Consider the following 23316-nt stretch of genomic DNA (forward strand, 5'->3'; position numbering starts at 1 on the left):
TGGCCCGGGGGGGCGGGGGGGGGGCGGGCGGCCGGACATCGCCCAGCGGCCGGCCCGAGCTCCTGCAGCCCCCGGGGGCCGCCAGAGGGAGCGCCAGAGGGAGCGCCGAGAGACGGCGTGGACTCTCCTCTGCAAAACGAGACAATAAAATAAACGGCTCTGTTAGTTATCAAAGGCCCAGGAGCAGTCTTCAGGGCTGCAGGATCCAGTTCTCTTGCATTCGGGGTCGGAAGTCGTCCTTACGCTCTCCTGGAACTGCGAAGGTCCCCGCAGTCTGGGGCTGCCCCTCGGGAGGGGCTCCAGCGCCACCGCTGCCTCCCACGCTGGGACCTCTGCCACCTGGGACCTCTGCCACGGCGCAGCCTCTTCCGTTCCTCTGTGTGTGCCCGCCCCCCCCCCCCCCCCCGCCCCGCCACCCGCTCGGTCGTGGAGAGCCAGGCAGGGTTGTTCCCCTCCCCGAGGATGTCAGAGGCGGCACAGGTCCTGCCCCCAAGCCCCCCGGCAAAAGAGACTCCCCTGGAGGGAGTGTGGCGGTCCTCTCTGAGAGGGAGCTCAGCCTGGTACCCGTGCTGTCCCCTGTATGACAATGGCCAGGCCTACACCCGCTCCAGTGACCCTGTCCTCAGGCCACCTCCTCTGGGAGGAAAGCTGCGGGAATGCCTAGAGGTCAGAGGACGGGTGCCTGTCCCTTTGCTGCTGGCCCAAAGCCTGCTGGGGCTGAACAGTTTCTCGAATGGGGGTGGGGTGGGGGGTGGGGCAGCGTTCCTCTCCGGAGCCTCCGGAGGGCTAGGAAGGGTGCAGAGAGTGCAAGCCGCCGGGCTGGAGGGAACTCTAAGATACACCTTGGCTCTCCTGCTTCCCACCTTTGCCAAACACCTTTGGGCCCTGGAGGCTGCAAAGGGAGCTTATCCCGGGCCCAGCCTGCTCCCCCTTGGTGCGAGTTCCTTTCCTGCCCTTGGCAGCTCCCCTCTATCCCCATCCCATCTGGTCTAGCGCAGCCCCCAGTCCTGCATGCTGGAGATTTCTGGATCCTTCCCTGGGAGGGGGGAGGTCTCCTAACCAGATTGGACAGGAGCCTTCATTCCTTGACTTGTGTCATTTGGGAGCTATTTATTTATTCGTAATATTTAATTTTTAACATCCTCTCAGGGACCAGGGGCCTCCTGCTTTACAGAGGCCCAAGTGCATTTATCCCAAAACAAGGCACCTTCTTGGCATCCACCCCACCCCCCATTCCTAAGACCCTAAGGTCCCTCACCTCATTGCTCTGGAAGCTCTTGCCATTAGGAGTGATAGTAGCACTGAAAGAGGGTAGAAAGGTATAAGGTGTCACCAAAGCCACACAAAGACTAGCAGAAGTAAGGGAGATCAAAGGCAGTTCTTAATTGCTACCTCTTCTCTGGCTTATTTGCAAGTTGCCTGAGGGGATTGGCTGGAAGCCAGGATTCTAGTCTTGTTTCTGGCTTGACTGAAGCCATATTTGGCATGGAGTCACTGGAGTGAAGGGCTGGAAGTTTCTAGGTGCCCCAGCACTTGCCAGTCCTATAGGAGGGCGGAGTTACTTTTCTGATCTTGTTAATTCAGCCTTAGTTGTGTTAAAAGTTACAAGTGAATGCAAGTATATGACAGGTCAGCAGGTTAGGAAGGAGCTACAAATTCTGCCACTCTCCTTAAGGGATAAGAGATAGCCGAAAGGCGCCTTGTCTGATAGGGAGTGGGGAGGGAGTTTCTTTCTAAACTATGCACTAACAGGCGTTTTTCAGCATTCATTTATGCATTAATAAGGTTCTTCAGGACCCCAGCGATGGGAGTAACAAAATTCTCCCTGCCAGACTCCAGGAAGTTACCTAGATCTTCAAGTTCCCAATCATTTCCCACAAAGGCTTCTTCAAGGTCCCAAGACTGCAAAAATCTGGTATACCCTCCGGAAACAGGAGGGTGGCAAATTTAGGCTGTCTTCTCAATCACTTGTGTAATAAGAGTGCCTTCGCAGCTTCGCCCCAAAGTGCTACTTATGTTTCCCGAGGTTTTTTCTATTTCGGTAGTATTTAGTTTCAGGCCCCTCTGTAGACACATGGTAAGAGGAACCCATCGTTTAGAGTGATTCTCCTCTTCTAAGCTCATAGAAACCAGACTGAGTAAATGTTGGTGGAGAAAATCAAGCTGGTACCTCTGTATTAATCCCACCAGACACTGTATTTTAGAAGGGCTCATGCTCCATGATGGAGTCATACCTAGAATATTTGGTGAAAGTTAAAACGTGTAGCGGGCAGATGCCATTGTTCCAAGTGACCTGCGAACAAAGTAGGTGCAGCCATAGGAGTTGGGACAGGTATATCCTTTATGGTGCTTTCTCCCTGTGAACACAATCGGCTCGTCTTTTGTTAATTCTTTTTCTTACTGTCTTCTATTCAGAGCTGTTTGCTTTAAGAAGTTAAATGACAAACACCTCCGGCTTTCTGATGCCCTCCCCACACCATCTCCCATATCCATCTTCCAGTCTCCATCTACACTTAGCTAAGGGCATGAAACTAACCTAGTGCCTGTGTTCCAGACCATTTCTGAGGTCTCTTACCCGCCCAAGGAGACTGTGCTTCAGCACACTGTCCTCCAAGCCTTCAGCAGCCCCCCTCACAGCTAAGGTACACCCTCATACCTTCTGCCGCCCCCCTACCCCTGACATAGAGGTTGTATGTTGCTTATGTCTAAAGAGATCCCCTCTATTTAACTGCCTCAGTGACCTGACCTCTTTCTTCTCATGTGCCAGATGTTAAGATGAAGGAGGAATACAACACATACTCAAGCCTCAGCTATTTAAATATATTTTCCCTGGGGCTGTCTTTTTTTGAATGGTATTTATTACCAGACTGGCAAGCCTAACTCCTTAGGTTTACAGGAAGTATGCATATTTTTATAAAACGATTGTATGTCCTCCCCATATTTTGCTGTGTTAATATTTGCCTCTAACAATTTGCAGCTGTTTCAACTTTCCCTCATTTGTCTCTAAGTTGAAGGCCTTGTTTGGAGGGGACAGCACAGGAACAGCCTTGACAGTCTGTAATTATTGTACAAATATTTTAATAGCATATAAATAAGTATATTCCTTTTATTTTGGGAAAAAAATGATCAGACACTGCCTTTTGTGTGTTTGCTGCCTGTGGCACCCTTTTTTAAAAAGACTGTTACATATTAAAATAGTGTATATATATATATATAAATATTACCTCTTGCTGTACAGTTGTGATAGACCAGACTGAAGATTTTATTTTTTGTGTGCTTTTTATAAAAAAAAAAAAATAACACACTAAAGTAAATCTTGCGGATGTGATTGTAATGTACCTATGTAACTTATTTACTTTTGAATGTTCTTCTGTATCTTTAAACCTTTTATTAAATAAGGTTTTAAAAATTCAGAGTTGAATGCTGTGTTCTTTTGGGGAGATTTTCACCGCCCGGGATTGAGGTTGGGTGGCCCCGTTTTGCTTGCAGGGGATTACTTGACAGTTTTGAACCACAAAAGATTCTCTTTTATCACCTCTTTGTCAAACGATGCCAGGACGGGAAAAACAAGCAGCTAGCGTTTGCCTGGCTACAAAGATTCCTGAAAAGATACAGATATTTTTACAAAATTTTAGACAAGGAAAAGTCTCAACTCAGTGTCTCACACAAAAATATGTACAAGGCACACTTCCCACGTGTTAGTTTCATGGAGATGAAGTACGGAGCGTGCAGAAGGCAATCAGGTGGCACAAGCGAAGCCGCAGCGCTCAAGACGGTATTTTTCCTACGCAGCTGTAGGCCAGGCTGCCTTGACCGACGTCACCTTCACTCCACTCCTGAATTAGATTTTTTTTTAAACACGGTGCTTTGTTTACAAAAAAAAAAAAAAAAAAAAAAAAATTCTAGAAAATGTGAAAAAGGAAATGCGCCTTCAGAGTAAGCCGTGCCCGGAGCGCCTGGCTAGCACCATGGCAACCGTTCGACCCCCGCCAACCAGGGAGCGCGCGGAACTCGCGTCCTCAAGGCCGCCGTTGCCATGGCTACGCTCAGCCGCGGGGGCGGGACGACGCGGAAAGGCGCTCCCGGAGCCGGCCCCGCCCCCCACTGCGGCAGGAACGCCTCCGAGGGCTGTGGGTCGGACGACCTGGTGGCCGAGCTGCGCCACACCGCCGCAGCCGGTTGCAGCCGGCGCACGGCTGCTCCTGCCCGCCCCTGCCTCCGCCGCCTGCAGTGTCGTTTCCCCGTCCTTCTGGCGCGTCCGCGGCCTGGCCTGTGTCCTCGGTCCTCAGCCGCCCTCGCCGCCTGGAGCCATCACCGCGTCTTCAAAGAAGCCGCTTGCGGGCTGGCCTCGCCGCCGCCGAGACCTCAGAACTGTCTATTCCTTCGGGGACACACAGCCCTCGTCTGCAAAGCAGCCGCTCCTCCGCCTGAAGGCCGGCCTCCGACCGCGAACGCCGCTGGATCGTCTCCCGGGAGGTGCAGCGGGTGCCCGGCGCCCCGGCTGCAGGGAGAAGGCGGCCACGCCCCGCGGCCACACCCCGGCGCCCCTCCAGCCCCGCGGTTCCAGCCTTGGCCACCCGCCCTCGCTCCTCGCCTTCTGCGCCGCGACGCGACCCCCTGCCTACGCGTGGAGACCCCGGCTGCGGACCCCGACCGGAGACGCAAGGTGGCGGCGGACGCGTGACCGACTGCCTCAGCCTCCCCGAGGCTTCGCTCCGAGAACGAGCCGACGGACTGACTTGCGGGGCGGGCAGCGAAAGGACAAGAGCAGGAGTCTGGTGTCATTTGTTAACTGTGATCGCGTGAAGCTTGCCTCCCTCGGGCATATTGGGGCGAGTATCGGCATCTGTTCTGAGTCCTAGAGCACAGGCAGACACAGCCTAATCCGTATTTATAGAATTGGGGCCCGTGATAGTTGGGAAAATGGCGATGACACTGTTGGAAGACTGGTGCAGGGGGATGGATGTGAACTCCCAGAGAGCCCTGCTGGTCTGGGGGATCCCAGTGAACTGTGATGAGGCTGAAATCGAGGAGACCCTCCAGGCTGCGATGCCCCAGGTGCCCTATCGAGTGCTTGGGAGAATGTTTTGGAGGGAAGAGAATGCGAAAGCAGCCTTGTTAGAGCTCACTGGCGCTGTTGATTATGCCGCGATCCCCAGGGAGATGCCGGGGAAAGGAGGGGTCTGGAAAGTGGTCTTTAAACCCCCGACTTCCGATGCTGAGTTTTTAGAAAGGTTGCACCTCTTCCTAGCGAGAGAGGGGTGGACCGTGCAAGATGTTGCCCGCGTCCTTGGCTTTCAGAACCCCGCTCCGGCCCCAGGCCCAGATATGCCAGCAGAGATGCTAAACTATATTTTGGATAACGTTATTCAGCCTCTTGTTGAGTCCATATGGTACAAGAAGCTGACGCTGTTCTCGGGGAGGGACATCCCGGGGCCTGGGGAGGAGACCTTTGATCCCTGGCTGGAACACACTCATGAGGTCTTAGAGGAGTGGCAGGTGTCTGATTTAGAAAAGAGGCGGCGATTGATGGAGAGTCTTAGAGGCCCTGCTGCTGATGTCATCCGCATCCTCAAGACTAACAACCCTTCCATAACCACTGCCGAATGCCTGAAGGCGCTCGAGCAGGTGTTTGGCAGTGTGGAGAGCTCTAGGGATGCGCAGGTCAGATTTCTGAACACTTATCAGAACCCGGGAGAGAAGTTGTCTGCCTATGTCATTCGTCTGGAGCCTCTTCTGCAGAAGGTGGTGGAGAAGGGGGCCATAGATAAAGATAACGTGAACCAGGCCCGCCTGGAGCAGGTCATTGCAGGGGCCAACCACAGCGGGGCCATCCGAAGGCAGCTGTGGCTGACGGGGGCTGGGGAAGGGCCTGCCCCTAACCTCTTCCAGCTGCTGGTGCAGATCCGGGAGGAGGAGGCCAAGGAGGAGGAGGAGGAGGCTGAGGTCGCCCTCCTGCAGTTAGGCCTGGAGGGGCACTTCTGAGGCCCAGGAGTGGGGCTGTAGTGCAGATGTAGATCACAGCCGCTTTCCTTGTCTCTGTGCTATCTTACAGGTGTGTCTCTTAGTTGTAAAGACTTCGCCATGTTCTCTTGTTTTGGGGGGGGCGGGGGGAGTCAGGCCTGGGTATTCGTGTAACATTAGTACCGCCTCGCCAGTGAGCACCCTGCGCTGCTCCAAGGGAGTGGTACTGGCTGCAGTGCCGAGTACAGACCTGTCCGCAGGTGCTCAGTGCAAGCTGTCCTTGTGGCAAACTTCAGTTGTAAAAAAACATGTGAATTCGTGACACTTCCCGTTGAGGCAATTAAATGTGAAATTGCATGTTCAGATGTTCAGCGCAGGGCCTGGCAAACACGAGAAGTGTTCAGTAAATACCGGAGTCGTTGTTACTAATACCATGTAATGTTTTTTGTGTTTACAGTAAATTGCACCTCATTTACATTAATGGAAAGAAATGTGGCTTAATTAGATGCTATTTAGTTATTCAAACAAAGCGAATTTCTTGCTTTTCATCTTGAAACATCTGGATCAGTTTAATTGAAGAGTATTCTGAGACTATGGAATGGGGTGTTAGAAAAATACTGCAGTTCTAGAATTATGTAAATCAGTTTTTCTCTGTACAAGATACAGATATAAATTGCATGGGGGAGGTTAATAAGAACCGGTTACAGTATCTGTTCCCCCATTTCAAATATTTGTCATTGAATAGTAGTTCTTGTTCATGCTGATTCTAAGTGTTCTAAATTTGAAGTTATCAAAATACATGTAAATGAATAAAAGAATTTAAAAAAATTCTGTTGTCTTGTTTTTCTGACATGTATACAAAATCTCATTGTAATTAAGCTCTATATTCTCTTAGGAAGACTTCCCCATGTCACTAAAAAAAAAAATCAAACCAGTTACTTTATCTTTAAGCTTTATAGCATACTATATAAGTTTAAATTGCAGAACTTTTTGATGTATTCCATTTTTGCACGTTTTCTAACGGGCAAATGTTAGAAGGCTAAATAGACATAAGTAAATATTAACTTACTATACGATGTTAGGAAATCCTGAAATGAGGCTCAGGATGTTATCTAGCAATGCTTTTTCTCCCCTTTTAAACCCCTTTTCAGCTAAAAATGTTTTGCTACAGGAATAATTCCTCATACCTGTTTAAAATGTTTAAAATGTTTAAAATGAATGTTTCAGATTTATAGCAGCCCTTTTATATGAAAAGGGTATAAACAGGGACAGTTTAAAAACATGTTTGACTGCAGAGAATCAGTGACTGAAGATGTTTTGTCTTGAGATCCCAATAAATCCAGAAATGGTTACATGAACAGAAGAGTTCAGTGGGGTTTTCCCCTAGTAACAAGGCTTTAAAAGTAGCCAATCTATTTAACAATCATAAGGCAAAAAATTATTTATAAAGGCTAATACCGGTATACAGTCTAACAGATTTTTCTGTACACTCTCTTATGTCCACATCTGCCATGTCAGGTCGGTTCCACACTCACAATCTTCTCTCCAGAGATCTCCACATATTTGACCCTCACAACAGATACCGAGTCTTCGCTTCCCCCACCAAACATGACCTCATTCCTCCACTCCCCAACTCATTCCCATCATCTTGGCGGCATGGCACTGGGTACACGCACCCCACTTACTTCTTCGACTCTTACCTGTACACACACATTCACTCCCACCTTCCCCCCAGCACTCCATCGTATCCCACCCCCATGCATACACTGCAGCAGTCTCCACCCCAACCATACGTTCCCGTCTCTCCACACATACACACACATGTGCTCCCACTGCCACTTCACACCAACCGGCCACCACACATATACACACATTCTCACCCACACATACTACATTCATAACAAAAATAATGAGTTCATTTTTTTCACCCAATGTTGCAGGCATCCTTCTACATCTGTACATAGGGATACACCTTCTTATAGCTGCAGAGTTTTAGAAAGGAGGGTTATCACTTAGGATTCTTTTATTATATATAACAATTATATATCTACATATACATACATATATATTTAATACAATACATATAACAGTATACATGTCAGGATTCTGGACATCCACCCTTTAGTCTAGAAAATAATGAACTAAAAGTAATGAGCTGTTTCTAATCTGAATTAAGGTTTTCTCTTTATAGGCTCAGAAACTAAAATCTGCTTTTTAAAGGACAGCAGCAAGAAACATCCTTAAAACCAAAGAACTGTGGAATAAAGAAGTAGAAACTGCACTACAGTACCACTCTGAGACCAAAATTATATTCAGCCAATAGCGCAGAATATGTGCTGAGACAGCATATAATGTTACGGCTCTTCCCTATTTCTTGTGTATCACAAAGGGGCTGGCCAATGTCAGATTATTCCAGACCACACATCAGGGGCCTGTTAACCAATCTTAACCTCCTATACCACTAGTGAGGAGAAGACTAGGACTTGTCACGTGCAGTAGTAACTTGCTGTCTTGGGAAGCACTCTTTCCAAGATACTAATCATTGAAACGGTGCCCAGAGAACTTATGGTGAAGACTTACAAAACTGGGAGAGGAGACTGTCATTGGTGGTGAACTACAGGGGAAAAAAAAAAGCATAAAGAAATGAGTCAATCTCTCCCCCCCTTCTCTCATACACATGCACACAAGCTGTGTGGAATGTTTGATCCAAAGACCAAATTTCTTCAGAATTGAATGTCATTGGACGTTCACGTCGTTGCTCTGTACTAGCTAAAACTAAGGGGTCATATAACCAAAAAAGATACAAATTTTTTTTTTATAAAATAACACAATTTATTACTATTTCAAAACATGTCTCACAAAATAACATTCAGAAACTCAACATTTCTAAATAATTTAACACAATAAGTTTAGTCATAAAGTCATGCTACAAAATTCCTGCATATAAAAGATTATTACCGAAGTATTAATAGATGTTAAAATGTTCTTCAGAATGGAGTTGGTTCTAGAAGCCAAAGATTCTGGAATGATGCTCGTTATCATGACTGACACCCTGGGAGAAGTAGCTAGCTATATGTGTATTCTCCATAGCTACTGACTCTCCAGTCTTCTGATGGAATTGATCCCTCTAGGCGATAGCACCTCAGAGGCAGGTACCCTGTGACAGATCCAAGAAGAAAAGAACTTCCCATCCTTGTAACACGAGCCACAACTTAATTTAACCAACATCTAAATTAATTTTGCAAACCTAGATGTGGGAAAGATAACTCACGAAGTTTCGATTCCGAGAGAATTCTACTTGACACATTCCCCAGAGGGACGACCGTCAATGTAGCGGATGTGGAAGATGACACCAATGAAGATGACAACGAGAGACACAGGGAAATCCTGACTCTGATTATGTCAACAGACAACTACTGCGCAGGTGGGCTTAGAAACGAGCAAGGACGAAGTTGGATTCTCCGATATCCACGTGCAGGCTAGGTATTTACCTATCTGCCCTTTGGGAGTACTTTCCACCAACATCCAGTTTATAATTTTAAAGTGCAAATCTACTGCAAAATAGTTCACTCTCCCCCACTCCCTTGTTAAATTTGCTGGATCAGAATTTGGTTGGCTGGTTCCCCTCTATTTTAGCCCAATATGGGAAATTTACTGGAATCCAGTTATGACTTCTCCAAGTGGCAAGAGAAAATTTTTCTTAGTTTAGAAAAAAAGTAAGACTCCGTCTCATTTTTTTCTTTCAGTTTACTTCCTTTGTAGTCATTAGCTTATAAAAAGGCAGGGATAGAGATTTAGATGTGGGATTTCTAAAAGTTCAGTGATTTTTTTTTTAAACACACCCCCTTTTTTTTTATTGCACCTATTTTATGGTTTTACAAAAACAAAAACAAAAACCTCATGCTGGAGTGAAGATAAAGGAATACGGTCAAGTTAGCTGTGATGGAAGCACCAAATCCACTACACTGAATCTTGCTTTATATTAATTATTCACAGACCCATTAAACAGCCTAAATAAAGAAAATGTGTGCCAAAGGAATTAATTTCAGTTAAAGAATAACTTTCAGTTCAGCAGTTAGTTTTCTCCCTTTACCAATACTTACAAAGTAAAGTCTTCACAAACTGACAGACTGCGGTCAGAGAGACACTAACTACTCATATGATCGATACTTTGACAGTCCTCCTCCCCCCACACACATCAATTTTTAAAAGCTAATGACTAAATCCAACCTTTCTAGACCCTACACTTCTTCCATTTAGTCCTAAGAAAAACCCAGGTAGAAGATTCTGGGTCAGAGAGATAACAATCCTCCATTCCACTTACACATCACTGATTTTGAGAATAAGTCAACAGTTAAGATTCATTTCTTATTCCTTGTTACTCTACTTCAGACCTCTGGTAAAAGGTATAAGAAGAAGCATCTATTCAAGCCAAAATTTCTTTTTCCTCACAAGAACCACATTTAAGTATCTTATAACCATACCGAGTTAGTGACCAACTATCATGATCAGACATTCCTCTGATCACATTCAAAATTGGTGTCTACACCAGCTAACTTTCACATCTGATTACCAAATTTTGCCAAATTTTATATAATACTTTTCTGTATTTAATTACTGCTACAGTCTGGAAAATTCTATGCATTAGTGGACAATGAAGGAACATTTAAAGAATGAACACTTAAAGAATGATCCATTTTCTAAAAGCACACTCAGAAAGTTCAACTTTAGAGATAAAGAAAAATCTACCATGAAGTTGAGTTCTGTTAGAGTAAGAGAGAGAGGTAGGTTAATAATTACTGTCCTAAGAAAAGCAAGAGTGCTAAGAAACAGAAGTTGAGACCCTGCTGAAAACTCTAAGTTGAACCTTCCAGCCCTGAGTTTCTAGTGTTATATGAAAATTATTAAAATGACCATTACCAAAGAGAAAAACACCAAGGACCATTTTCATTCCACCCATGATTATTAAATATGACACCTTCTAGCATATAATAACTCAGGTGGCATATATGACTACGGAGTGAAAATAATGCATCCTGGACAAAAGGAATGTTAGTATAAAGCACTGGTTCTTCATCAGGGGCAGATTTGCTCCTATGCCCCTGCCAGAACGGACAGATGGTAATGTCTGAAGACATCTGTGGTTGTTACAACTAAGCAGGGGGTTCTACTGGCATCTAGTAAGAAGAAGCCAGATATGTTGTTAAACTTCCTGTAATACACAGGACAACATCATCCAACCCAACATGTTAATAGGGCCAAGACTGAGAAACTCTGATTTAAAGGAATAAAATCCTATGAACAGAGAACACAAAAACCTTTCAAGGTCTTGACCAGGTAATATACCCATAAGCTTAGAGTTAGGGAACACAGAAAAGTTGAATTCTTTGTAGACTAAAATCAAGTTACCTGTGAAAAATTAAAATACTGAACTGATTCTAGAGCTCTACCATCATTATGAGAATAGAAGAAATTTAAATGAGCCACTAAAATGGCATAATGCTTTAAACCAGGAGCACAAAGAGAAGCCATTCCAAGTAGGTCAAGTATCTAGTCCATAAACCAAAGGGATTTAATATCAGCTAAATTTGCAACAGTAAAGGATGATTTAAGGAATGATTGGAGAGAATGTTCAGAACATACTCATACATCCTATCTTCCATTTTCTAATGGCATGGATTCTGGTTTTAACTCCATGAAAAGGATGCATAGAAGTCATTCAAATATTTGTTGAAACTAAATATGAATTTTGTGTGAAATGGACACAGAAAAGCACCTTTCATTTCTTTGAGAACTATCAGTGATTAAAGACATTAAGAAACAAGAAGCAGAGAAAATTAGTTTCTATATTATAGAATTCAGAAAACCACACACCAACACTGTAAGCCATTTTACAGATTCAATATGAAGTCATCCCTTCCTATTACATTCACTTCCAGAGTAACTTTTGAAAATATAACCATACATCGTAAAATGGCTTCAAGCTTGCCTACTGGGTGAAGTGTAAACTACAACCGAAGAAGATCGTCTTCCCTCCTAGTTTGGGGGACTTAAACATCACCACGGGGAATACTCATTGTCTACAGTTCACAAAAGAAGTACCCAAAGGCTTTGAATGTATAAGCCAGAGTAAAGATTTCTTCCTATCAGATTATGAGGAAGAACAAAAAGGAAGCTAAAAAAAGTGTTGGACTCATTTTTCCTTTGCTGTTTATACTTAGTATTGATTGTCAAAGCAGTGGTCCCTTTAGATCAGAGTGACTCAGAGAAATCATGTAATTCCTATTTAAATGATAGCTGAAATTTTCTGAAACCTGGGACTATGCAATCACTTTTTAAAAAAATGACTCTCCCGTCTGACTGATTTTACACAAGTAAATGGGGAAAGAAGAATCAGTCTCTGGTTGAGGGACTTTAGGCACAATTTGGCAGAGCGCCTCTGACTTCTTTTCTGCAATCTGTGATTCAGTCATGACTTGCTATGAACTTCCTCTGGTTACTGACTACTATACCTTGTACTTTCCAAAAAGATTATTTTTTTTCCTTACAAATTCTAAGCTCTGTATCCAACTATTGCTTTGCAATTTTGAGGTTAAGTCACCTACCATGCTTCATAGAGAAGGCAATCTTCAAAAATATTGCCATTTGCCTGGGATCCCATAATGAAATATCTCTTCTCTTTTCCCTCCAAAATCACTTACATAATTCATTTTAAGAGCTGTCTAACTTAGAAACGTTCTAAAAATATATTTTGAGATTCTAAATTTAATCTACTGAAAGGTATCAGATGCAGTCTTTTAAGTTCTATATCCTTATTTATAGCAACCACTTCTCCCAACATGAGGGTCAACAAAGTTATTGGAGAAAATTTTGATATATATGAATAGCCAATATTTACCCTAGGAATTCAAATATAACTACTGTTTACATATATTCCCTTATATAACATATAAGGGACTATAAACCAAAAAGTGTGCCTAAAGTCAGGTCCACATGAATAACATGACCACAGTAGTGGTCAAAGGAATGATCATGGCCGTCATTTTTACCACTGACTCGGATCACAGCATGACTGACTGTGCACAGTGACTCAAGTGGCCAGGCATGCAAACACAAGCTAAATTCCAGTTGACAATGTACACATTTTTTTAGAAAAACAAATAAGTAAATATAACATGGGCTATAAGGCCTCCAAGATATTAATTTTTCCTTTTTCACCACAGCTTTTCCAATTGGACTTTGGGAATCTTTGTTCTAGGACTGCTCTGTATTTCTTCTAAGAGGAACCCTTCCTGTCACTGTGGTGCCTTCTGAACCAAAGGCATAACACATTTGTGCTTCTGAGTCATAAGGACTTGGACCTTCAGGAAAGATGGTTTACAGATTCAAAAGTTAAGTATATATATTTAAATGCCTGGACTGAAAAAAAAAACCAACCCTAAACAAACTGAATAAAGAACGGTATTTGTTGTTCTTTGTTGTTAAAAATGACTGGTCTATAAAAGTTTTGTAGATGGGGCCACATAGTACATAACTGGGACTAAAGACAAAAATTGAGAATTTGAGTTTCTAAAAAAAGTACTAGGATGTGTGAAGTTGGTGTTACTGTTTGGGGGGAGAAACACTCAATAGGTTTAAAAAAAAGATAGCAATGAGAGATTTGTTTTATCTGAAGAACCTTTTGCCCCACACAGAATCTTTAAAATAGACAATTATACAAAACTTATCTATTGTTCTTATGACATTTAAATAAGTTAACACAAAGCAGAAAACGTGGTGTTAGTTATCTTCTTCCTCATCCTCTTTAATTACTGGGGTACCTAAAATGAAAAAGAAAATTATTTCTGGTCATTCTCAAAAGATTGTTAAAATTCTAAATGAAAATATTTTCCTGTTAAGTTGAGAAACTATGAGACGCCAGGAAGTGTGCCATAATAAAAATAATCTCATACAATAATCTCTTTAATTTCAAATTATCCAAAAAGCCCTTCAGGGAAATTCTCAAATGGATTAATACAAGTACTTATGAATATGGCTCCCCAAATGCAGAGTTGCAAATAAAATGGTTACAGGTGCCAGGCAGAAAAATAAAGCCCTATCCACAGTAAAAACTTTGTATGTTAAACACAAAGAAATATTCTTCATTTTTCACAATAAAATATACAATCCCAGTGTTGCCAGAAATCTGAATTTTTATATTATTCTCCCAAATATTAAACAATAGGAACAAATTGGGGGGGGGGACACATCTGCAGGCCGTCACTGGGCCAAGGGCCACACATTTCTGAGCACTGGCATTTGAAGCCTGCCCACAATTTGATCTCGATCCACTGTTCTGTCTTAATTCCTCAGCCAGTCACCTTCTGCACCAGCTAAACTGATCAATTCACTGTCTCCCAAACTCACCGTGCACACTCTTACCCCTGGAGCCTTGTTCAACAGAGTTCCTCCATTTTGGAATGTCCCCCCACCCCACAAATCTCCTTCCATCTAAACCCCACCCTTAATAAGAAACCAATTCCAGTGCCTCTTCCTCTGTGATCCCTCCGTAATGAACATTTATGTTCTTTATGTCAGCAAGCAGAGTTTCATCCCTCTGTACTCCCCACAGCATCTTTTCGCAGGGGGAGAGTGAATGTGTTATTGGAGTATAACATCCAAAGTACACAAATTACATAAGTGTACAGATCAATAAATATACAGAAAGTGAACACATCTGGTAATCAGCACCAGATTAGGTAGAGAACATTATTAGAACCGCCAAAACTTCCTCAGGCCCCCTTTCATTCACTATCCCCCACAAAAGGCATATTCTATCCTAATGTCCAAAACCACAGGTTATTTTGCCTGTTTTTGAAATTGATATGAACAGGATGGCATAATATACATTCTGTGTCTGGCTTCTGTTACTCAACATTATGCTTGCATGACCCATCTATACTGCGTGAAATTTGTAGTTCATTCTTTCTTATTGCTGTTTAATATTACATTGTATGAATATGTCATAATTTATTCTATTGTTGATGGGCATTTGGGTTGTTTCCAATTCATAGCTATTAAAATAGTGCTGCTATGAACATTCTCATAGACGTCATTTGGTAAACATACGTATCCTTTTCTTTTGGGTGTATAGCTAGGAGGAAAAGTGGGGTCATAATGGATATGTATGTAGAGCTTTCATAGATAATGCCAGTTTTCTAAAGTGGTTATACCAAGTTACATTACCACCTGGCAAGGTCTGAGAGTTCCAGTTCTCCACATCCCAATAATATTTGGCATTATCCTTTTCATTTTAGCTTTTTAAGATTCCCTAGTTCTGCTTAAAAGCAACAGAAGAGAAGCAAAAGTGGGCAAATTAGCAGCTGTAGCTGTCTCTGTTCTGGTCTATCCTACTAGGGTAGACCAAGCTGGTTCTCCTAGGGGCTGTTCAGATTGGCTTGAGATCAATACTTGGTCCAAAACCCTAAAATGTGGCTTGGTCTATTCAAGGTCTACATGGGGGGTTCTGTTCCATCTTTAAGGGAAGGGTTTTATTTCCTATATGCGATCCTGAAAGAAGACAAATGACTTTAAATGGTTTCTAGAATCCAACCAAAGGTGAACATTAAAAAGCTAAAGTTCAAGACTCTAACGTCCCTACCCCCCCCTTTTTTAAAAAAAAGATTTTATTTATTTATTTGACAGAGAGAGATCACAAGTAGGCAGAGAGGCAGGCAGAGAGAGAGAGAGAGAGAGGGAAGCAGGCTCCCCGCTGAGCAGAGAGCCCTATGCGGGACTCAATCCCAGGACTCTGAGATCATGACCTGAGCCGAAGGCAGCGGCTTAACCCACTGAGCCACCCAGGCGCCCCTCTACCCCCTTTTTTCTATTTTATTGTTTAATTATGAAATATTCATACATACAAATGCAATATAAATAAGGGGTAATAAAGCTAATGATTATATACCCACTACCAATTTAGGAAATAGAACATTACCAGTATCTTAGAAACCTGTTTGCCTCTTCCCAATTATTCCTGTACCTCTCCACAAGTCTGTCACTTTACCCCTACGTATGCACCCAGAGAAAAAGAAAAGAACATTCTGCACGATTCCATTGATATAAAACTCTAGAAAATTCAAACTAATCTACAGAGACAGAAAGCAATCAGTGATTGCCTCGGGAGGCAATGATGGCCAGGAGGGAGGGATTACAAAGATACTTCTGGAGGTGATGCATATGTTTATTATCTTTTTTTCCCCAGCTTTATTGAGATATGACTGAGATAGCACTGGGTAAGTTTAAGGTATGAACCTGATGATTTGATATACAAATATTTTATGGACTCATTACCATAATGTTAGTTAATACATTCATCACCTTACATAAGTACTTCTGTGTGTGTGTGTGTGTGTGTGTGTGTGTGGTGAGAACTTTTAAGATCCACTCTCTAAGCAACTTTCAAGTTGCTGTAAGACAGTACTGTTAACCATAGTCACCATCATATATTCATTATCTTAATTGTGGTGATGGTTTCAGAGGTGTATATGTATAACAAAATGTACAAATTACACACTTGAAATATGTGCAGTTAACTGTGTGTCAATTAAATGTCAGTCAAGCTGCTAAAACTTTCTGGAATAGGAAAATAGATAGTTAAGAGCTTTTCACATCAATAATTCTCAACTGGAGGACAGATGAGCAAATATCTTCCAGGGAGGCATACCGGAATCACCTGTGAAATTTTTCAAACAATAGAGACCTCTTCACTCTCTCCCCAGAGATTCTAAAATATCCGATATCTTCATAGGGGTGCGGCCCCATTTAAGAACAACCACTGCAGTAAGCTGGGGTGGATAAAAGGGTTGCGTAGTGAGGCTCTGAAAGAGGGAGTGGGGGAGCGATGGGGAGACAAAGAACATAGGAAGGATAGAATGACAAGGCAGCGGGGGTGGTAAAGAGAGAAGAGAAGGGCTGAGGGACAAGGAAGCCTCAACCTCAGACAGCTAGGTCCTTCTGATCTGGATGTGACTATCAGTATGGGTATGGTGCTAAAGACAATAGGGCAGCGCGCTTGGGTGGCTCAGTGGGTTAAAGCCTCTGCCTTCAGCTCAGGTCACGATCTCACGGTCCTGGGATCGACTCCCACATCGGGCTCTCTTCTCGGCGGGGAGCCTGCTTCCCTTCCTCTCTCTCTGCCTGCCTCTCTGCCTACTTGTGATCTCTCTCTGTCAAATAAATTTTTAAAAAATCTTAAAAAAAAAGACAATAGGGCAAATATGTATTTGGTACATGGGATGATGATGATGATGATGATGATGATATGTAGCTAGATATTGCTTATTTGTTTCTTCTAAATATTTTTCTTTCCCTCCATTCAATCAGGTAGCCTAGTTGGCTCTGGATCACTGCTACAGGGGCATGTGGAAAGTAGAGAAAGACTGTCAGACTTACTGGCTTTTGTCTTTGAAAGGCCTAAGAAGATTCCTGGAAGACAGTTTGTGAGAAGATGCAGAATGATGTGGAAATAAAGGAGGGGGATAGTGATTCTCTTCAGATTAGAAAGGTTATTTCCCTGGGCTGGCACAAAAGAGAGAAGTCTGTGGATTCTGGAACAGTTGGGATCCTTGCCTGGCTTCCTGGGAGGAGGTAAGATCCAGAGAAGTCTGGGACTATTATCATTTCCAGTTTTTAGTTTATAAAAGAAAAAGATTTGGTGAAATCAACTAGCATGATGACGAAAAAGCTATTAAGTGGGAGAACTGGAATTTGAACCCAATAAGTCAGGGATATCTACAAACATTGACACCTATCTTAAATATTGGTTAACTACACTTAGAGGGTGGGGGTAGAGCGAAAACTACAATTTTGGTCCAGTTGTGAAAAAGCGACTGCTTACCATTTATGTCCAGTTATCCTGCAAAATAATACCTGACTTGAGAACAAGACCAGCTTTCCTAAAATTTTCTGGTCTAGGGATGACTTTATATCAGTCTCAGTATGCTAGAAGGTTTTCATCTCACCCTGGATCGACCCCAGACTGTAAAATTTCCTAGGGAATGAAATGGCTTTGGAGATTAGAGACAAGCTATTTCTTTTTTAGTTTTGTTCCTTTTCATTATTCCATGTCACAAATTCAATCCTTATACCTAAAAAGCATTGTCCCAAACTCGTCCAGAGTCACTCACCATCCAGCTTTTTCAGTTTGGGAACTCTCTTGGTGGCCTCTTCAATCCAGTTTCCATCAGCAGAATGTTTCTCTTCCAAGGGATTGCCTACAAACACCAGGTCTTCCAGGCATGGCAATTCTGCCAGCTTCACAAATTCAGCTACAAGTACAAAGAACACATTCCATATTGAAATGGCAAGTTCTCCTGTTACGATTTTTGGGGTTGAACTCTAGCATGTGTTTGTGACTATTCGGAACCCTCAGTTTGGGACAAATCGTTCAGAATGATTTGTTGGTTAAGATTTTGAAGAAAGGGGGCACCTGGGTGGCTCAGTGGGTTAAGCCGCTGCCTTCGGCTCAGGTCATGATCTCGGGGTCCTGGGATCAAGTCCCACATCGGGCTCTCTGCTCAGCGGGGAGCCTGCTTTCCTCTCTCTCTCTCAGCCTGCCTCTCTGCCTACTTGTGATCTCTCTCTGTCAAATAAATAAATAAAATATTAAAAAAAAAGATTTTGAAGAAAGTAAGGGAAATTACACCATATGAAGTCATTCTCTGAAGACATTATGGAAAGGGAAGGAAAAAGAAGACATACCTCTTCTTTTTCCTAGCCTAAGGATGGGGTAAGAAAAGGAGATGAAGTTCAGAATCACAAAGACAGTAACAGGTCTTCTCTATGCTGTACTGCATCAGTGTGGGTTAAGTCAAACTGCTTTTGTCTCTACCCATTCCCTCATCTTCGAGTTCTTTTTTTAAAAAAGATTTATTTATTTGAGGGGCACCTGGGTGGCTCAGTGGGTTAAAGCCTCTGCCTTCAGCTCAGGTCATGATCCCAGGGTCCTGGGATCAAGCCCTGCATCGGGCTCTCTGCTCAGCAGGGAGCCTTCTTCCCCCCCTCTCTCTGCCTGCCTCTCTGCCTACATGTGATCTCTGTCTGTCAAATCAAAATAAATAAATAAGTAAGTAAATAATTTTAAAAATTTTTAAAAAAGATTTATTTGAGAGAAAGAGAGAGAGTGTGTATAGGAGGGAGCAGAGGGAGAGGGAGACAGAGAATCTCAAGCAGACTCTCTTTTGAGCGTGGAGCCTGATGTGGGGCTCAAACCCACGACCCTGAGATCATGACCTGAGCTGAAATCAAGAGTTGGAAGCTTAACCGACTGAGCCACCCAGGTGCCCCTCATCTTTGAATTATTTTTTTTAAAGATTTATTTATTTATTTTATATATAGAGAGAGTGGGTGGAGGGACAGAGGGAGAGGGAGACAGTCTTAAAGAGACTCCCTGCTGAGCACGGATCCTGCAGGGCTTGATCTCACAACCAGGAGATCATGACCTGAGCTGAAACCAAGACTCCAGTGCTTAACTGACCAAGCCATCCAAGCACCCCTCATCTTTGAATTTTCAAGGCACTGCATTCACACACCTATGGAAGAACTCATTACACAGTTTTATAATTATTAGCTTATAAACCACTCTTTCCCACTAAGTTGTGAATTCCTTGAAGGCAGGGGCAGTGTCCTATTCAACTATGTATCTCAAGAGCCTGGCATAGTTCATAACACTGAACAGGGCTTTAGTAAATGCTGAATGAATAATACACTATAAGAAAACGAAGTCGGGGCGCCTGGGTGGCTCAGTGGGTTAAAGCCTCTGCCTTCAGCTCAGGTCATGGTCCCAGGGTCCTGGGATTGAGCCCTGCATCGGGCTCTCTGCTCAGCAGAGAGCCTGCTTCTCTGCCTGACTCTCTGCCTACTTGTGATTATCTGTCAAATAAATAAATAAAATCTTTAAAAGAAAAAAGAAAACAAAACAAAAAAAGAAAACAAAGTCATATAGATGGCAAATACATCTTCCATCCAAGAATTATTAAATTTAAACTGGTTCCATTCAAAAGTTAGACAGGAAAGAAAGACTTTATTTAAGATTATTGCAAGATGCCTGAGTGGCTCAGTCGGTTATGTGGCTGCCTTTGGCTCGGGTCATGATCGCAGGGTCCTGGGATTGAGCCCTGTATCAGGTTCCCTGCTCAGTGGAGAGCCTGATTCTCCCTCTCCCTCTACCTGCTGCTCCCTCTGCTTGTGCTCTCTCTCTCTGTGTCAAATAAATAAAATCTTAAAAAAAAATTAAAAAAAAAAAACAAACCCCTGATTCCATTCAGCTTTTGGACAATAATTTTTTTCCATGATGAATAGGACCAGGATCTATTCAATTATAATCACTTTAAGTAAATATTTAAATGTAAATTTCACGCATTCAGCTGAAAGACTGGAACTCCTATAGCTATTCCCCTGTGTGCATATAAAGAAATGTCCCCATTTTGCATCTTGTTCTCTATTTGGGCGATTTTCCATAAATAAGAGGTAGAAGAGCCAGTGAAGAGCCAGCTTCAGCTTACCCCAGTCTTTCACGAGGTTATTAGACATGTAGAGAATCTTCAATTTCTTCATTACATGGATCCCTTTCAACTTCTCAATAAAATTGTAGGAGATCCATAGTTCTTCTAATGTGTCCCCTACTGCTTCCTGAAAATGAAAGCAATTTGGTTTACAAGCTTATTTTTAAATGTCAAGCTTTTTAAAAAACTTTTCCTCTGTCCCCTTTCTTATAAACATAAAGACAATGGCCTTCAGAGAGAACTGAAACACACCTGGCCACTGGCAGGAGAGCTGAAGGTTATGTGGGAGTTTTTTTCTCATTAAAAAGCAAGTATAACATTTTCTTCCTCTCTTCAAACTGATCTAAGAATAGCTACTGAAATATCAAAAGGGGAAATAACAGCAATATTTTGTCACTTTTATTGAACTGTATAGATTTCAAATTATTTCCCCGTACATTTTATTATTTGATCCTTATAACATTTAAGATAGGCAAAGCAGGTTACTTGATTTCTATTATAGAGAGCTTAAAGGCATTTTCTAAGATCACAATGCTATCAAATAATAAAGCTAGGTCTAAATTTCAGGGTTTTTTGTTTCAGTATTTACTACAGAAACTTTCAAACACAAGAAGTTAAAAGAATCTTACAGCAAGTATCTATGCATCTACTACCCAGACTCTACCATTAACATTCTACTATCCCTTTCCTATCACATATCTGTCCATCTAGCCATCCACTATTTATCCATCAATTCCTCTTACTTTATATAAAATAAACAAAATTTATTTTTTCCTCTTATTTTGATGTATAAAATTCAGCTTAAAACCCATAGTCTTTCCATTATGATATAAAGATCATACTGGCTCTTAAATGTTAGATATAGGGGTGCCTGGGTGGCTCAGTGGGTTAAAGCTTTTGCCTTCGGCTCAGGTCGTGGTCTCAGGGTCCTGAGATCAAGCCCCACATCGAACTCCTGCTCAGCGGTGAGCCTGCTTCCTCCTCTCTCCCTTCCTGCCTCTCTGACTACTTGTAATCTCTGTCTATCAAATAAATAAATAAAATCTTAAAAAAAAATTCTGCTTTAAATGCTAGATATAATCAGTGGTGGTACAAAGACTCTTCCTTCTTTTATAGACATAAGACAAATATAATGATTATTTCTCTTTAAAAAAAAAGAAATGAGGGGCACCTGGGTGGCTCAATTGGTTAAGTGCCCGACTCTTGATTTCGGCTCAGGTCATGATCTCAGGGTTGTGAGATCAAATCACGTATCAGGTTCCTTGCTGGGCATGAAGCCTGCTAGGGATTCTCTCTCTCCCTCTCTCCCTGCCCGTCCCCCCACTAAAAAAAGTGCTAGGCAGGATCAATTATATGCTCAATTCCCTCTTATCCCAAAAGAATTTACCTACAACTACGTGGTAACATCTAGACTGTGGGGTCTAGGTCTATGTCCTGGTAATTTTCCCTTCAAAGACCCCAAAGAAAATAAGTGTACCCTGGATAAATATCCTTAATGCATTTTCCATACTGGTGGAAGCAGGGGGAAGCCAAGAAGGGAGTGGCCTGAATTAGTCTGTGTGTCATTCCAACTCCCACAATTCATCATAGTTTCAACTTTGAACTTTCAACTTCATTCATGTATCAGAACTTTGTGATTTAACCAAACCCCCTCATCTAGCAGTTTTCTGGTATATTCTCCCAAAGGACCTAATATAGCCTATCTTTCAGAAGAGGGCAATCAGTCTTCAAATAATTGAAAATGTATTGCTTATATTTTCATCTCACCGCATCTCCATTCATCTCATGTCTCCAATTTAGAAAGTGTGAGGTAGCAGGAAAAACACTGACTAAATATGGATTAGAAGATTTAGGCTCAATTCTGGGTTCTGCTGCTTAGTTAGTTTTGTTTTACCTGTGCAAGTGAGGGCTCTTGGTCAATTTCACATAGCCAACTGGATCAGTTCTCCAAGAGCCAATTTGTTGAATTTACTCTTTTACTGATCTGCTGAAAAACTGTTCAACTACTTATAAATTACAGCAATTCATTTTAGATAGGGTAGAAATTTCTTTAGCTAGGATAACTTTTGAAGATGTCTGTGATGTTTTATTCATCCAAGTACTAATTAAGTTTTAGTTTAGTTTTCAGCCATTTGGATGTAGCTGTTTTACCACTGCTGAATTGCAGTGCACTTGGGGACTTTTCTTTGCTTGGCAATATGACTTTGTGGAATGAGAGTTTCTTATGTATACTGACTTACAAATGTATAGATTTGGGATGCCCAGAGCATGGTTCTTTCAAATTATTTTCAATCTATTCCACTGTCTATTGTGCTTCCGTAAATGGAAGGATTTGCTAACCAGCTCAATTAGATTACTGTTTTTATGTGTTCTAATTATTTGAGAAGTGATTAGTGTCTAAATTATGAAACTGAAATTCTACAAAGATGGACTGACAAAAACACAGCTGAGATGAAACAGCTGTATATTAAGACCAAATGAAACCTTAAAGAAAAATTTTCAAGGTGTTGAAACACAATTTTCTATATACTTTTATGTAGGTAATAATGATAAGATTTTAGGGAAGCAATCTGGTGACTATGAACCAGCAAACCTGGCTAAACTGGTATAGATCAGTTCAGTGAAATCTGTCATTAAGTGCACTGGCTCTTTGGAGAACCGGATATTGAGTAAACAGGTACTTAGCAAACTGGTCTGCTTCTGCATGTGAACAAATCATTCCTCCTCCTAGTTTCTTACTCTGTAAAATAAGGAGGTTGGCATATTGAGACACCATTTCACACTCATCAGGATGGCTACTATCAGGCAA

The 23316-nt window shown here is 42.4% G+C and overlaps 2 protein-coding genes across 2 annotated transcripts in view; one reads left to right on the forward strand and one right to left on the reverse strand.

Annotated features, from left to right (window-relative positions):
* Positions 1-4923: 4923 nt before the first annotated feature.
* On the forward strand, positions 4924-5985 carry PNMA1 (PNMA family member 1; the record flags this gene model as incomplete). The annotated part of the gene is made up of 1 exon (XM_080809764.1): positions 4924-5985. The coding sequence occupies one exon, from the start codon at positions 4924-4926 to the stop codon at positions 5983-5985; it is 1062 nt and encodes a 353-aa protein (XP_080665890.1).
* A 5807-nt stretch (positions 5986-11792) lies between these two features.
* DNAL1 (dynein axonemal light chain 1) overlaps positions 11793-23316 on the reverse strand; it is a 35611-nt gene continuing 24087 nt past the window's right edge. The window contains exons 6-8 of the mRNA XM_080807917.1: positions 20508-20634; positions 18132-18272; positions 11793-13784 (exon numbers count right to left, since the gene is read on the reverse strand). Of these exons, the coding sequence (XP_080664043.1) occupies positions 13744-13784; positions 18132-18272; positions 20508-20634 (309 nt within the window). The 3' untranslated portion in view covers positions 11793-13743. The remainder of the gene's footprint in view (positions 13785-18131; positions 18273-20507; positions 20635-23316) is intronic.

This window comes from Martes martes (assembly GCF_963455335.1).
Source record: "Martes martes genome assembly, chromosome: 7".
Lineage (NCBI taxonomy): Eukaryota > Metazoa > Chordata > Mammalia > Carnivora > Mustelidae > Martes > Martes martes.